This window comes from Solea senegalensis, linkage group LG8 (genome assembly GCF_019176455.1).
Source record: "Solea senegalensis isolate Sse05_10M linkage group LG8, IFAPA_SoseM_1, whole genome shotgun sequence".
NCBI classification, from domain to species: domain Eukaryota; kingdom Metazoa; phylum Chordata; class Actinopteri; order Pleuronectiformes; family Soleidae; genus Solea; species Solea senegalensis.
Genome location: NC_058028.1, coordinates 5702372 through 5719190, shown reverse-complemented (window position 1 = coordinate 5719190; position 16819 = coordinate 5702372). Strand labels below are relative to the sequence as shown.

Here is a 16819-nt window from a genome sequence, read left to right as displayed (position 1 = left end):
GCTGTAGATCTACTTAACTGTGTGTGTGAGCAAGTTTGCCGTCCACACACAGAGCAGTAATTCATGAACTGACAGGGGAAACAGGATAGAACAGAAAACTAAAAGTGGCAGCATAAAAGTAATTCAATACCAGTAGAGGAATAGCCTCAGGGCATTTTCACACCTCAAAAACTCAACCAGGGTCTTTGTTTCATATTGCAATTTGGGGAGGGAGCCTGACATACGCGCATTCTGTTGTCGTTACTTACTTTTGCTTGGATTGAAGACGGTATCTGATTTCATAGGGTAAAAATCCTTGGACCTCTGGGCCTTGGTGTCGGGCACATTTCATATTTCACATGTTTTGGTTGTGAACTGAAAAGACAGAGCGGTCTGGACCAAACAAGGAAGCAAACGAGAGACCTTTATAGAGACAGAATAAACATATAGCAGGTTTGTATAAAGAAGCTAAATCCTGCAGTGTTTGATGATGGGATGTACAGGGCTTATTGAGTTCTTTTACACAGATTGGATTGAGCAATTCAACACTTTCATGTTATTTTAATGACGCATAGATGTCTTTTACAGTAAAATAAATAAATATATATATATACATAGAAATGTTACTTTCTGCAAAACAGGACCTTTAATTAATGAGTTGATGAATCTAAAATAAGATAATTGTCTAAATAATTGCCATATGCAGCCTTGTTGACTTGTTTGATCTTTGTCCAGCTCTATAATTGGGACCAGTGTGGCTTCTTTGCTCATCACTATTGAGGAAATGCACGTCCTCAGCAAAAAGATGTTTTTCAACAGCCTGAGCCTTCATGCGAGCAGACTCATGGACAAGGTATAGTATGAAGTTTCTCTTATTTAAACCACTATTATTCCGTTATTTTCCGTCCCTCTTCTCCCCACCCGATGTCGTTTGTCTATGCAGTTTTCTTTTTTAAAAAAATGAATAAGTCGGTCAAAATGATGAAAAAAAAATCTACATAAACAAAGTGACTGAAAGTAATACCATAACTTAAGGAAGGAAGTGGACCTGCCCTGTTGACAAGGAGACCGTTTCTTTGAGAAAATGCTGAAAAAAGAGCAGTTATTTTGAAATGCACCTTGAGGACACACCCACTGTGTGTATGTGCGTGTGTGTGTGTCTCAGCTCTGCGTCAAACACAACAAGACTATTTCTGAGGCAGTTTTGCTTGTAAACAGTTCTGGCCCTGCTGGCCACAGCATCAAAATGGTGCTCGCTGACAAAAAAAAAAAACAAAAACCCACCAAAGTTGTTACCACTTAGTTAAATTGGCGTCCAAATATACCTCAGCACGAGCAGGAGCTCTTCCACGTTACATGCTCACTGTTTGCCGATCAATAGCATTTACAAGAATTATACCCGTTGCTTGGTGTTAATCAAATTGGAGGCCCTCAGGGTTTGTTGTCAATTCCAGCTAATGCCAGGAACACAGCCTTCTCATAATTTCCTTTATTAGGTTGACAGAGGTGGCTGGGCTCAGATCTGTGAAGGCCAATGAAATCAAAACCCTCTTCATTAAAAAAAGAAAAAGCTCTACTGACTCTGAACAAGCAGGGGCTCAGAGTAGCAGCGGGGAGCAGTTGTATGTCTGTCACGCTGCTTGTTCGAGAGGTCTAATGTTGTGAGGACCACTTGTCTTTCTGAGTTTAAAACCCATACATCTAATATTTGCAAAAAAGAAAATGATGTATTACGCTTGGTTCTTTGGGCAGGTGGAGCTTCCACCTGCAGACCTGGGACCCACAGCCTCCCTCACTCAGACACTGTCCCTCCTCAGGGAGGTGCTGGCCTCCCACGACTCGTCGGTGATGCCTCTGGACGCCCGTCAGGCTGATTTTGCTCAGGTAAGAAAACACAACAGGATGAGATTGAGAGATAAGGGCGATTCATTACTGTTTCGGTTAAATCACTGCGTTATAAACTGTGTCGAGATCACTCTTGTTTCTCCCCTTTCTACCACCATCACTCAGCCCAACCTGTGTAGAACAGTGTCATATAGGGGCCTATTTTTCACAAGATTACTTCAGTTGTTGTTGAAGTGTGTGATCGTAAAGCTACACATTCACGAGGCCTTATCCACGTGGAAACAGAACTTTCCCAATACAAACCTTTTCTTTTTTCTTTTTAAAACGCTTCAAAAAATATCTTTATACAAACAAAACCCTCAAAACAACCTTAATGCTGGGGCGCCATGGTTCTCAGTCTGTGGAGCTTCCACTAGTGGTACTTGGAGGAAAATCAGAAATACCAGCTAAGGAGTTTTGACTGGAGTGCGTTCCCAAAACGCTGGTTCCTGATGCGATAAAAGCTTTTGCGGATTCTTCTAAATTCATACTTGTGTAGACGGAGACTCTAACACTGTCTGAATTTGCAAAAATACATTTATTACTGCAAATTATCTGAGTCAAACCATCATTAGACTTTGTTTATTGTATTTGTGTGTTGTTTTTATTGGCGTCTTGTGTAACAGTGGCAGATTATGTAAGATTAGTCTTCTTTCTTGTCCTTTTATATTCCTTTTTTTTTAGACCTTTTTTTATGTGTGTTTGTATTTTCTTTGTTTAAGGAATAAAATGAGAAAGAAAATGAATAATGAATCAAGTTTTTGGATAACAAGGTTTTTGTTTATCATTGATACAAAAATGAACGGTTTTCTTTTTCTCTACTTTGTTGATTCGTTTGCCTGCACTTGATCATTAACACCAATAAAAATGTGTCCGCTGTTCTTCACAGGTGCTCTCCTGCATCCTGGATCCTCTGCTCCAGTTGTGCACCGTATCAGCCAGTAACCTGGGCACGGCCGACATGGCGACCTACATGGTCAACTCGCTGTACGTCATGAAGACATCGCTGGCTCTCTTTGAGTTCACTGACAAGAGACTTGAGATGCTCGAGTTCCAGGTTTGCCTTCACTTATTCTTCTTTATACGTAGAACGCTCCTTGACGAACATCAGCACACTAACGCGCTCATTAAAGGGGAATCTGACAAGAGTCAACATCAAGGTAATCACAAATGACAAAGCCACAAATTAAATCAGAACAAACCACACCTTAATTGCGGCAACGCAAACTGGACCGTGACGTTAAGACATCATTAATGCCGAGCTTACTGTCACCACATAATCTGTGCAGGGGCTGTTGTTCATTATATTTAATTATTTTTATCCCTTTTGTCAAAAAACCTATAGAGCCAAACTATTTTATTTAAAAGAGAGCGAAGAAGATATGATTCTGTCTGTCATATAAAAGAGTGTGCGTCATATATTGTTGCTCATACTCCAATGTGTCATCTATCTGTCTATTTTTAGCCTGTCGAGTACCACAAGAGCTCCTGTGGAAGTTTCATTATCAATAGTGCGCCGATTCTCCATTAAGCACGAGTACCATTGGCTCACAATGGCAGGCTCAGACTGGATTTTAAGCTGCGCTCTCCCTCTCTCTCTCTCTCCCTCTCTTTCTCTCTCTCTCTGTCTCTCTCTGTCTCTCTCTCACATGTTTTACAGATCGAGGCTCACCTTGACACACTGATCAATGAGCAGGCGTCCTACGTGCTGACCAGAGCCGGACTGAGCTACATCTACAGCTGCGTCCAACAGTACAGTGCCGAACAGGTCTCACGTTGACCCGCGTCTTCACATACACTGAAGTTCAAGAACTGTGTTCGCCCTCACATCTCCTTTCTTCTCTTTTTATTACACTTACATTGTTGTCTCCACTCCTTCATGGGTTTACAATGGTGCTCGCTGTGGTTACTGTGTGATCAATGCCCTTATTAGGGCATAATAGCATTTCTGTCAGATTTTCAGATGAGAAAAGGACAGAGGGAGGCAGATCATATTATCTCCTATTAGAATATATTAGCTTGTGCAGACGCGTCCTTTGCAGATGAGAGAGAGAGCTGATGCCCCGCAGCCTTTGTCCTTCTTTAAGACTCACTTTGCCACTGGGCTGACTGAGACCCATAGTTGTGGTTTAGCATGTGACTCTTAAAAAAAAAACAAAAAAAAAAACGGGTCACGTCAGGACAAACCACACCCAGCTGCTGCTGTTGCTGTAGTTAAATGTTTAGCTCAATCAGGAGCTGTCATTCTTCTGCAGACTGCTTCTCTACTCGGGTGGCCTCTCTTGGTTTTTTCCTAAAATAGTCTCCTGTTTGAAATGATTAAGTCTGTCTCTGGATTCTCGACGCAGCGTCCCAGATGTCAACGGTTTGACAAAAGTCCCCGTTTTAAAACTCACTTCATGTCCACCGTTTCTATCTGTTTTTAAAGTTTTCCCCTGCAAATTTCAGCGGTGGAATAAAGCAAAAACAAGAAAATAAGCGATTAGGAAGAAGCGTTTTACTGGCGAGCAGATGCGTTTCTCTGCTCTTAGTATGTTTGTAAATGTGCCCATGTCCCCATAAAGTCAGTCCAGGCACTGCAAAGTTGTATTGACCCTTGCACCGTCGTCTGTTTGCTGCTTTTAATGTTGGCAATTTCAGTGTTTAAGCTCGACTTAATGTTGTCACTCTGGATCGTCAGCGTCGGCTAATTGCCTTAAAGGTTCCCACTGTTGACAGTACTGTATTTACTCTGTTGACTTAACATCAGGATTTAGCCAGAGGCTTTCTTTAATTCACAAATCAACTAGTTCACTTTACTAAAAAGACAAAAGAGTGTTTAGTTTTTTTAATACGTGTGTAAATGATTTAAGAATTACAACAGATACTTATCGTAATTTTGAATTCTAGAAAGTAGGTAACATTAAAACCAGGATGAACACCTTTTAAGTGGCTCATCAACAGCATCTGCCCGTCTAATGGCCTCGAACAGGCTACTCCACAGCTGAGTGTCTCCGACAGAAAAAGCCCCACGTGTTTCACTTCTTTTCCACTCATAAAACATACTCTGCGAAAAATGTCGGCGTGAGACCGTGGAGAGATTCGTACACTCTGGCCAATTTCAAAAGAGCCAAGGTAAAGATGCAAAACTATCAACGTAAACTGTCAACAATCGTGTTCTGAAGTAGTTTAAAAGCAGAGCCTGTCATTCCAGGTTAAAACTGCCTAGAGATATGAAATGACAAACTTTAACGCTGTTAAATTAACTGTTTTTTTTTGAGGTTTAGAATATTTATAATTTCACCAAGGATAGCGATGTTGAACCATAAATAAGTCTGCCGTCATGAGAGAGGAAGTGTCGAGCAGTTATCAAGATAGATGTGACGTTTTGTCCTGATACAGATCTTGCATGTTATTTTGCCGCCCTGAGGTAGAAAGGACTAAACGTCAAATATATTATATATATATATATATATATATACATATATATATATAATAAACTCTGTCCAAAACCAAAGAAAAAGAAATAATCGTTATTATTCATGAAAGTAGCCAGAGGCTCCATCACACAGACATAATTATCTCTCTCTCTGCCTCCATCCTTTTTTAAACCATCTGCCGAGGACATGCATGGTATAAAAATACCACAGTACGAATCATTTTCAATGCTGCGTGCGGGTTTGAATTAAAGGATCACAGACGGCTCATCTGCAGTTTTTTTTTTTTTTGCCTTAAAGGTCCGGCGTGGACGAAGTGACGTCTTTTGCACGCCCGCGCTGTTTCGTTGTGTGTGTGTGTGAGATTTAGTGGCGTGTTTGTAATATTATTTTGAAATACGCTGAGCAATAGTGTGCGTTTGTGACGATTGTAGCCATGTGTTTAACTTTGATTTATTTACGGAAATGACTCGGCACCAGCTCGTCATAGCTGATACTGCTCAATACTGACAATAAAGATGCAACCCAAGGTGCTTTCGACAAAAACAAACAAAAACATATGAAATAAAATGAAATTTCATCACAATATAAAAAGTATTACTGACTGAATAGAGAGGATTTGCCTCTGAATTCTTCACAATTTTGACCGGCTAATTTACAAAGGTCTTAAGTCACATATGATGGTGTTCGTTCTGTATAACTAATCATAAAATCATCTGAATGTCCTTCCTGTTGCCGCTATTGTTTAACGACAGCTGTCGTTGCCACCGGTCATAAAACAAGAGAAAAAAAGACACTACACATTTTTTTTTTTAGATCAGCTAATAAATGAAATGAAATATTGATTTAAATTATTTTGAAAGGAAGTAGCCAACACCAGTTCTTTGCTTAAAGTACTTTAAAATAACAATGTATTAAACTGTTTTTTAAGTGATTATACTCTTATACAAACACTTCTGCTAATAAATCCTCTTAAATTACACACCGGACCTTTAATATCATCCCTGTTTGAACAATCTGAGCTGATGTTCACTCTCCTGTCTCAGGGTCCTCTGTCCCTCCTCCCCAGTATGGACAGCTCCTCTGTGAAAGCAGCGATGGTGAGTTGCAACTCTTTTTTTGTCCCCCTGTCCCAGAAGGGAATAATAAATAATATGATTCTTCTTTGAAACAGGTCCAGTTTGATCGGTACTTGTCGTCACCCGACACGCTCGTGATGCCGCAGCTCAACTTCCTGCTCAGTGCGGCCATCAGGTGAGTTCATTTCCTTGATGAGGGCAGCAGCAGACCCCCCAGCTCTGTGTTCAGGGACAAAAAATAACTTGTATGCAATATTGAGGCTTGGCGGTAAATGTTTACCACGTTTCACGGTGTTTAAAAAGGGTGAAAGAGCGCGCGTTCAGAGTGATAAAAATAGAGCGACAGCGTTGACCAAATAATGTTCAACATTCATTAGTTCCCCCAGATGTAATGCGATCATTACTGCATTCCAAACAAAGCACTCGACTAAATGCACAGCGAGTTCGGACGCTAAATTGCCGAGAGCCACCGACACACTGAGCGGGTGCTCGGGCCCCGTATTTGTCTCACTGATCAGAGAGTGCAGATGCTTTTAGCTCAATCTAGCTGCTACATCGAAGGGCTCTTTCTGTGAGTCACGTTTACTGGGAAGTACAGCCGGCTTGAGGAGCACTCTGTACCTCAGGTTAATGTTCCCTATTAATGGACACGGGAGCACTGATGGGCAGGACGCCATTAATTATCTTCTGGTCCATTTCTCACTCTCACTCATTCCCTGAAATTATTCCTCCTCTTTGTCTTTTCTCCCCCCTCCCCACTCTCTCTTGCACTCACTCTTTTCTCCCCGTGTTGCCTAAACACACAAAAACAGTGGCCGGCTCTCAGAAAATACCCCCTGAGTGCTGAAGTAATGGGAATGTTCAGTAAGACCTCCCTTAGTTTTCGAATTTTGTGTTAGTGCACTTGGATCGGAGTGAGGTTAGACACCGACTGCTCTGCGGTTCTTTTGTTCTCTGTGGGCCAATTAAAAGTATGGATCTCAGGAGTCTCCGAGTGAGACACAAGTGAGGCTCTCGTGCTGTTTCCTCAGGTCTTCTGCTGCTGTCTTGTCACATCATATCCTTTAATTAACTCTATATACGCTTTTGAGTGGCGAAATAATGGCTTTTAATGGATTGAATGATGAATGATGACAATAGAGCTGCAACTAAAAAAAAAACCCACTCAATTTTCCAGGTTCTGTTCTCATCGGACATTTTGAAAGTGTTTTTCAAATGAGCCTGAGGCAGAAACATCTGGCTGCAGATGTTTCTGCCTGATTGCTGATTTTATATTATACTTATATTGTGGTGTGTGTTTGAATAGCTGTAATCTCGTCCCGTCTATAGTAGCCGGTCTTTTCCAGTCTCAATGAGCTTTATTCCTGCTTAAATAAAGGTTTATTTTATTTTCCTGATTAATCGACTAGTCGTTTGGTTCATCAAATGTCAGAAAAACTTCCAAAAATGTTGATCAGTGTTTATCAAACCTGGAAATAATGATCTTGTTTTTGTCCGCAAACCAAAAGGATTCACTTTTTAATGATTTCTTTATTATAGGCTGCAAGAAACGATGAAAATATTCACATTTAAGAAGCTGAAACAACCAGAAATCTTGTATTAATAATAAAAAAAGCTTCAAACCGATTAATAAACGATTAATCGAGTAATTGTTTCAGCTCTATAATCAACTTTATTTAAAATTGCCCACAACTAACTGCCATAGCTCAAAAAGGAGATAGCAAAAAATTTATTAAATAATAAAAACAAGATTGACTCGTACTGGTACACTTGACATTATTTGAAATCATTGTCAAAATGAGAAATCACTTACGACTTCGGCTTAAATATAAGCTCCTTATCTTCCTGTCAGTTGTTGCTAAGGAGAAACTCGGACTTTGTAAGGTTGACTTTAGCGATTAAAACATTGTCTTGTAGAACACGGCCTAAAAATTAAATCCTTAATTTATGGCTCATTTTCTTTGATGACACCTGATGCTTGTGCGTTAATGCCGCACTGTGTATCCGTAGATGGCCCACACCCACACACACACACACACAGACACACAGACACACGCACACTCCACCATGCCATGTTTCAGCCTGGCAGGAGCTCACATTGGCCACAGAACAAAACAGTAATTAGGACAAATTCTTACACATGACTGCTTTAATTACAGTATCGCTCTGCGTCGCTGTCATGAGGTCATGAGATGGTGGAATTTCGACAGGAACCCCCTTCTGTTTTTGTGAATCTGAAAAAGTGTTTTGTTTTTTGCATCCGTTTGTGCAGGGAGCAGATTTTCCGTCAGTCAACAGAGCTGGTGTGCAGAGCCTACGGAGAGGTTTACGCAGCGCTGACCAGTCCGGCGAACGCCTACAAAGACCCAGAGAACCTGGTGCCCAGATCCACTCAGCAGGTTCAGGCGCTGCTTTCCTGAGAGACACCTGGTCCATGTGAGAAAGACGCGGGTGAGATCTGGCACTGGGCGTCCTGTAGGGTATTTGGTGGACTATATAGTAACACAAATGTATTTAAAGGTGTGGTGTCACTGAGAGAGGCTGTCCTGTTTGCAATCAAAGAGAGAACTTTTTACTTTCTCTGCTGCAGGCAGTCGTCTTGTTTTTCTCCATGTGAGGCACATGTGTCTCCCTGTCTCTGTCAGTCTTCACGCCGCCGCTGGTGTCCACGGTTGTACAAAACAATGTCTTTTTATCGAAAAATTACCGAAAATGAATATAAAAACAAAAAAGGGGAATCGAAGAGGCTCGTCTTGTTTTTTTCCATTCTCAAGTGGTCAGGGAAAAATTCACCCTCGGTGCCAAAAGGAACCTCAGAAGCTTCAGCACCGAAAGTCGTGTTTATTTTAATCTCATCTGCTCCGAGCTGCGTGGATAAAATGGAAAAATCTGTCTTACCGTCTTTGTTTGGCTTTTCAAACAATGTCTAACCCCGCTGACTAAGACTTGAAAACAAGACAGTAATGAGGCTGGATTGGGTCATTTACCATAAATTCTACCTTCAAATGAATATTTGGCCGGTAAAACCTCAGGCCTGGTGTGTCAAGAGGGGGGAATGTTTTTTCTCACTCTGACCACAGCATTAAAAAGTCGTCATTTTTGAAAGCGTATCCACAAACACTGCCTTGTTTTATACCGTACACCTCATCGCCTGACGCTAAACTTACTAATAGTCTAATTCAGATTTAATAGTGACGTTTGACGTCATTTCCATGTGTGCAAATTGCTTTATTTCACATACAAAGACACGTTTAAGGTGGTGAGCGGAGACGGTAAAAACAACACAGACAAAATGCAGCACAATAAGTTTAAAACCGCATAAATTAAAAGATAAGGAAGGACAGAATAAAAAAAAATGCTAAGATGATGAAGTAGTATGATTTTAGATTTTGCCAAATAGTTTTTGTAAACACTTAAAGTTTTCAGGATAAATTTAAATACATACATAATGCTAGGCTAAGTGTGCGAGGAGAAAAAAAGTAATGGATGATTAAATTCCAAAGAAGGCAGTAATGCACTATTACGGAGGCCAACTGTCATAAAACACCGCCACCAGCCGACCGCTCGACCATAATTACACAGCGTTGATTTCAAAAAGATGATCCTCAGCTTTTAGAATATCAACGACACATCTACAGAATCCAAAAGCTCTGAAACGACGTGAAGACAAGACAATAGTCTCCCCCAATAAGCATTAGAATATTTCACATCCTCTTCATAAAGAACTCCACAACAGTATTGGACCATTGAGACATGATGGGGGTGTAATATGATACCAATAAAAAAATCAACACGCCGTCCAGCTCGTGTCATCGCCAATAAAAGTGCCGTTGAAAACACTGAAGATTAAGTGCATATTGATCCTATCTGCTGTAATGGCCTCAGGCCCGCGGGGCAGCATTTCATTTCTGCTCTGTGATAGCAAGGTTCATGGCAGCAGGCCCTGATCTTGGCAGAGCTGCCAGCACTCCCAGTCCCAGGATTTCCCCGGCTCACCGGATGTTACTCGGATATCATTGGCCAGGACATTGAGTACTGGGAATAAATGGAATTCCACAAAGTTCAGCATCTGGACGACACTCTCAAGTCCTTTAAATAGACACCCGTGCTCGCTTCCAGCTCTGCTTGGCTCAGGTCTGATACAAGCTGGATTCTTGAGTGTTTTTACTCTGTGTTCTCTGGCAAAATGTGGGCTTCTGTTTGAGAATGATAACTCTTCTTATATGACTATATGACACATTAGGACTGGGTATTCCCTCAACCATATCCTCAACAGTATTTACTACAACAGTTGCTGTTATTATTATTATTATTATTATTATTATTAACCTAGGAACATGTAAACACAGGCACTACGAGATCTTAAATTAACTAAATATTTTTGGAAATCCAGTTTTGAAGCCTCGAGGTTAGCAATTTGACTGGCGCCAAGTTGAGGTTGCGCAACCAGAACTCCACAGACGTCACCTGCATCCAGGCTCCTGTCGGACGGTACCAGCTGTCAGTCACAGCGGTGGCCTCTCGTGTGTGCTGTTACTTTATCGTTTAATGTCCTCCAATGGGAACATAGTTTAAAAATGTATATCATTTTCTCTTGAAGACCTGAAACTAGCGATGGAGAGGAAGAGGGAGGGAGATAATGGTTTACCGATGTTGTAAATCCACTATTTAGGCTCATTTTCTTCATAGACATCCATTCAAACAGACTTTGTTTTGTAACCAGAGGAGTCGCCCCCTGGTGGCTATTCAAGATATTATCCACTTTGTATATAATATGGTCTATGGCTGAAACGGACCATCTTAGCCATCTGCCGTGAGGTTGTGATAAGTTTTGTGTTTTTGCAGCCCATGGCTAAGTGGAAAGGGAGCTTGGCTTGTAATCAGAGGTTTGCTGGTTCAAATCCCCACAAGAAAAAAAGGGCTGGTGTACCCCTGAGCAAGGTACCCAACTCCCATTGCCCCCTGGGCGCTGCTCAGTGGCTGCCCCGCTGCTCCTAGTAGAGGATGGGTTAAATGCAGAGAAGGAATTTCCCTGTGGGGATTAATGAAAGTACAAATAAAAATTACGAATCTTTTTGCATGAGTCACGTCCAATTCTGGACTTCCAAGTGTTTTCAAAAATCCAAAAAATGATCCCATGTATTTGATGTTTTACCTTCAGTTTTGCTGCTGGTGGATTCAGCTTCTCGTCCAGGTTTTTTTGTGACGTGCAATGCCATCATGGCAACTGATTGCTGCCACCCACTGGCTTTATTCTGCATTACCGCTGTCCCCCTTTTACGCAAAATTTCCAAAAAGATATGTGTTTCAAGTGAGTTCAAGTAGTGCTTAGGTGCTGGGTTTGATTCCCGGCCTGAGACCTTTCTGTGTGGAGTTTGCATGTTCTCCACGTGTCTGCGTTGGTTTCCTCCGTCTGACCTCGATATTACGTTGTATAATGATAATAAAGAGGATTTCAGATTTCCCAAATATTACCTCATAGTTCGACAGAGGGCGCTGTGAGAGCAGCTTGTGGAAGAATTTAATAATTAGAAAAGTAAGGAACTCACCTGTGAGCTTAGTGGACGTGGAGTAGCATGTACTGATAGAGTAACATTTGAATCACACAAATTATACTTGTTGATATTGTGCCTTATCCATTTCTTGTAACACAGTCTAAATAAAAGTATCCCTACACAGTTTGGTGGTACGTGAGCGCTTTTTCCTGCCACTTCCTGTATTAATGAGTCAGCGGACGTGACAGGTGATGGAGCCACCACTTAGAGGCAGGTCGTGACAAACATTCATCCCATCATTTCGCTCCATGAGACAGCGGTCACCTGGCTTCTGCCTGTTGAAGCATGAGACCAGCTGGAATCTGGGTTAAAGGATAATAGCAGCAATATTGAGGTTTTTTTTTTTTCCCTCTCTCTCTCTCTCTCTCTCTCTCTCCCTCTCTCTCTCTCTCACTGCAGTGTCTGGTGGTAAATGATGACCCACAGCTGACAGCTTGGGTCTTCTGCCTTGACACAAACTTGACTTGACTGGATGCTCGTTCAGTGTGGAATCACACGTGTTCCTGCGCCGACGTCGCTCTGTCTTTGCGGGGGTTTTTTTTTTGCTCCAAGTTGTAATATGTTGCTTGCTCCTTTATTTGAAATGACTCATCGTTCTCCTCAAAGAAGGATTCTGTATCGAGCAGCAGCAGTGGAGGGTTTGCGTTCCATCGAAAAAGAAACGCTGTTCTACTTTACTTGGATTTTCAATAAAAAAAGTCAGAATAAAAGATAAATCCAGTGTAAACGCAGGAATAGCTTTTTTAAATTGGCTTTAATTTTTATTCTGCGGTGCATCTAAAGCAATTTCCATCATTCATTTTTTGAATAAATATATGTGATTGTAATGATTAATTGATAATAAATCAAAATTAATCACCACCTATTCTGATTAACGGTTAATTGGGTTGAGTTCTCTGGTTTTAGCTTCTTTTATGTGAATGTGTTTATTGGAGAAAATTAAATATTGTTGATTTGTGGACTAAACATGTGTAAAGGTCATTTTGACGTGTTTTTTTTTTTTTACTATTATACTTCAGCCACTTGGACCAAACAGGCAGTCAAGACAATGATCTATAATGAAATTGATTGAAATTGAGAGCATTTAAAATGTTCCAAATCTCATATCATGTCATTGTTCTGTCTTGTATTCAATTTTCTTTTATTGCATAATATGACCAGTGACTGCCACCGGATCAAAAACACACTTTTTAGACATTCCAACCTTCTTTCAGTTATAGACGATGCTCCAGATGACCTCCAGTGTGTGGAAACAGAGGAAATTTATTTTTATAAATGAATAGAAAACAGGAGCAAATGATCTAGAAAACTCATTCAGCGTCCTCTGTGAAATCCATGGTCCTGCAGTTCAATGATATTTTGATGGATTTTTTTTTTTATATCTCTGAACAAAAAAAACGATAGTACAATGCTAAGGTCATCCATGTTGGTTTCTTCAGTCTGGCTGAAATGATTAATTACCAGCCTCATTGGAATTTAATTTGTATGTTGATTAAAGGTACATTATGAAATTAATGTGTTAAATCATATAATGACCATAGTATGTCGTCAGACATGAAGGAAACAGTGTGAATTATTTGGTGACTTTATCACCCAAGTATGTTCCCATTCAATTTATGGTTGGAATCTTACCACTGATGCAATAACAGAAAACTATGACATTTATCTCTTATGATGGAAGAAACTGTAAAAAGAGACTCATCAGATTTGACATGTGAACGCGGGTTCAGACCCTCGACCATCAGACTGAGTTTCATTCGGATCTGAAGTCCCATTCAACAAGTTTAGACATGTAAATCTCAGCGACATCTCAACAGATCAGGGCGACTCTCTTGCTTGCATGTAAGATGTTAATAGCTTCTATACAGATCCAGAAACCTCTGAATCCAGTCGATTCAAATGGAAAAAATGTTAAAAAATGCAGTGTTTAAGTCTTGGTGGATGTCTTTGCTTTGGTGTTTTTGGCTGAATAATAAGAGAATTAACAGTCCAACACGGCAAGTTGCAGCTCTGGGTCAGAGATGCAGAACTACCCTCTCTCTCTAATATGTCTTGATAAGAGGAGAAGAAAAACGAGGGTCCACACTGGAGATGACGTAGACGCCTGAGAGCGGAGAGGAACTTGAAGACGGACGCTGATGTGGATCATTTTCTCCTGGATAGGTAAGCAATTTAGCGAACCCTCTGTGGCTCTCTCTCCCGTACTATATTGTTACTTCATCATGTGATAATTCTGTTTAGCCGTGACCCTGCTGCAGCACGGAGCAGACACACTTTCATTATACTCTGATTACATTCCTTTTTCTTGGCAAGTGTCTTTATAGTGTCTTCCTCCGGTGCTACAGCCAGGCAAGGGACAAAGGTTTGGTTACAAGAATGGTGGGGACACTACGTAATATTCATAAATATAAAATAGACGATGGGACTGTTATGTGTGTGCAGTCATTTTGAGAACAATTTAGGTCCAAAATCCTGAGATCTGCTTGAACTCGTATCTTAAAGACCTGTTTGAGTTCAACGTTTCCAGGTTAGAAGCACATCAGACTGTCTGCAGTAATTACCGCGTGGTCCAGCAGAGGGCACTGTGACCGCATGCCTGCAGTGTAGCCCGGTATGTTTTAGTTTGTTTTCTTCATGCTGCCTTTCACTGTGGCACTGCTATCTTCACGCACAGATAGCAGCTTCTCCAATCGGAAGTTTTTAAGAGATCAGTGACGGGTTTTTGGACTTTGTGCCACAAAACTATGAAGGAGAAACGGTGTACAAGGTGTACAGCGTTAATGTGTTATCTGGTTTGATTAGGCTCTTGCCTCTCACAAACTGTCCTGTACTTGCAGATTATGGACTGCTGTGTCCGCACGCCTTGTTAAACATTGCTTACAACATAATCGCTCTCCAATTGAAGGAAATATCGTGGACCTGCAGCGTGGTCTGGATCAATACCTGTGGAATGCTTTGTTTCAGGCAAATTCTTGATTTCATTCAAACCTCTCACTCACCCCCTCATCTAATTAAGCATATTAGAAAGAATGGTTTATTATGTAATTTGCCCATGAGTGCAATCTCTTGCCTCACATCCAAGCTCACTCATAATTATCTATCCCACTGCTTTCGCTGCGCCTGTAGAGGTAACTTCATGTCAGGCCTCCCTCTCTTTGGAGGCTATTATGCAATTTGTATATCAGCACAGGAAGGGAGACACTGTGAAGCACTGACCTGAAAACACAAGTAATTAATGTTCTTTTCTCAACCTTGTGCCGCTCCCGTCCTCCTAATCAGCATTTAATTCACTCAGCACAGCCCGACTCCAGTAACTTCAGAGCTGCCTTCAAGAAAGAACAGAAAAAGAAATCAGCATTTGCGGCTCATGATTTTTTTGACACCTACTGTAAGTCACTGTTATTTATGCACGTCCATCTGACACTGCGGTTGACGAGCATACTCCCTGGCTGACCAGATGCATGTCCAGGTGGCCTGATAAACAAAGCATATCAGAGACGCTAATCCAAACACGGTGTTTGGATAGTTGTGGGATGAGAGGCGTGTGCGAGCACTGACCGCCTCTCACTGGCCAACGACAAGCCAATGACGGAGCTGCTTTGCCCTCGTGCTTTTTGGGGGGAAAAAAAAGACCGGACCCCCCGACGGGGCCCCCCGAATGCTGCTGCTACAGTATTACATGCGGCTCTGATACCTTGTTGTGAAAGTGTCTCCGCCTCCTCTCCTGTTTGCTTTCTTATGGTTGGAACACTTTGTACTTAGCCAAACATAAGCACGAATTGTGTCACTGAGTAATGATCACATGTCCTCTGTTGTTGTTGGATGTTAGTCACACATTAATGATCATGAAGTTGAATATGCTATCCATATGTGTCTTTGCATACGTGTGTATGGAACAGGGATGGGACGCACTGTCACATCCCGACCAGTAGTCTAGCATGTTGGAACTGTTTCTAACTTCCTGCTGTCTGACATCTGCTACGACGTGCTCCCGGACGCAGGATGACAGAGTTACGATGTCAGTTGTGACCAATGGCAACACAGAGACTCTGCACGTGCCAAAGTAACAAGTGTCTACAGAGAGCGAGAGAATAAGTTACCTCAAGTTCTCTTAATGCAGCCTGTCCTCAAGAACCAACGCAGAACGTATTATACACATAGCTTCGGAGCTTTTGTTTACATCGTCTTTCTGGATGTCGTCCAGCCTCTGTCTGTCGATCTCGTGCGGCAGCCCGTGTCTGTCGATCTTAGGCAGCCCGTGGCCAAGTGGAAAGGGAACTTGACTTGTAACCAGAGGGTCGCCAGCTCAAATCCCCACCCGGCCAAAAAGGGCTGGGGTACCCCTGAGCAAGGTACCCAAACCCCAATGCTCCCCGGGCGCTACTCAGTGTGGCAGCCCACTGCTCCTAAAAAAAAAGAGCTAACTTTAAGACACAGCAAGAATCTGTGCCGTTGTGATTGATAATCTGACATGGTGACCATCGCGAAAGACGATAACATTGTGCTGTCTGATCCCGGCATTCCACCACCGTGTTTCTACAGCAGCCGGATTGGACGGGAATTCCGCGTTTTTGAATCAGGAGCCTCCTGAACAAACATAAAGTGCCATGTGTCATAGTGAGCAACTTTCAAGGACGGACCTGGGCCGCCCCGCGACCTCCTGACAGAGAGTCTGGAATGTTTATTTTTCCTGTCCCCACAGTGGCTGTGTAACCATTTGGAATTCCATAGTTTTGGTTGTTTTCAGAATTAACCCAATAAATGCCCCGCCTACTAAGAACAGCCCTGCATCACCACTCGCTGAATCGAGAGAGAGCTATGAATCTGTTTTTTCAAGGTGTCAGCTTTGCAACAATAGTCACCTTTAACCCAAAGACTTCGGTTTCCCAGACGCTACCTGGTGGGT

At 41.8% G+C, this 16819-nt stretch overlaps 1 protein-coding gene across 1 annotated transcript in view; it reads left to right on the top strand.

The window, feature by feature from the left end:
* Positions 1-12778, top strand: part of cog6 (component of oligomeric golgi complex 6) — a 35146-nt gene extending 22368 nt beyond the window's left edge. The window contains exons 13-20 of the mRNA XM_044032093.1: positions 715-832; positions 1732-1863; positions 2753-2920; positions 3524-3631; positions 6326-6379; positions 6454-6533; positions 8631-8809; positions 12313-12778. Coding sequence (XP_043888028.1) covers positions 715-832; positions 1732-1863; positions 2753-2920; positions 3524-3631; positions 6326-6379; positions 6454-6533; positions 8631-8778 — 808 coding nt within the window. The 3' untranslated portion in view covers positions 8779-8809; positions 12313-12778. The remainder of the gene's footprint in view (positions 1-714; positions 833-1731; positions 1864-2752; positions 2921-3523; positions 3632-6325; positions 6380-6453; positions 6534-8630; positions 8810-12312) is intronic.
* Positions 12779-16819: the final 4041 nt, after the last annotated feature.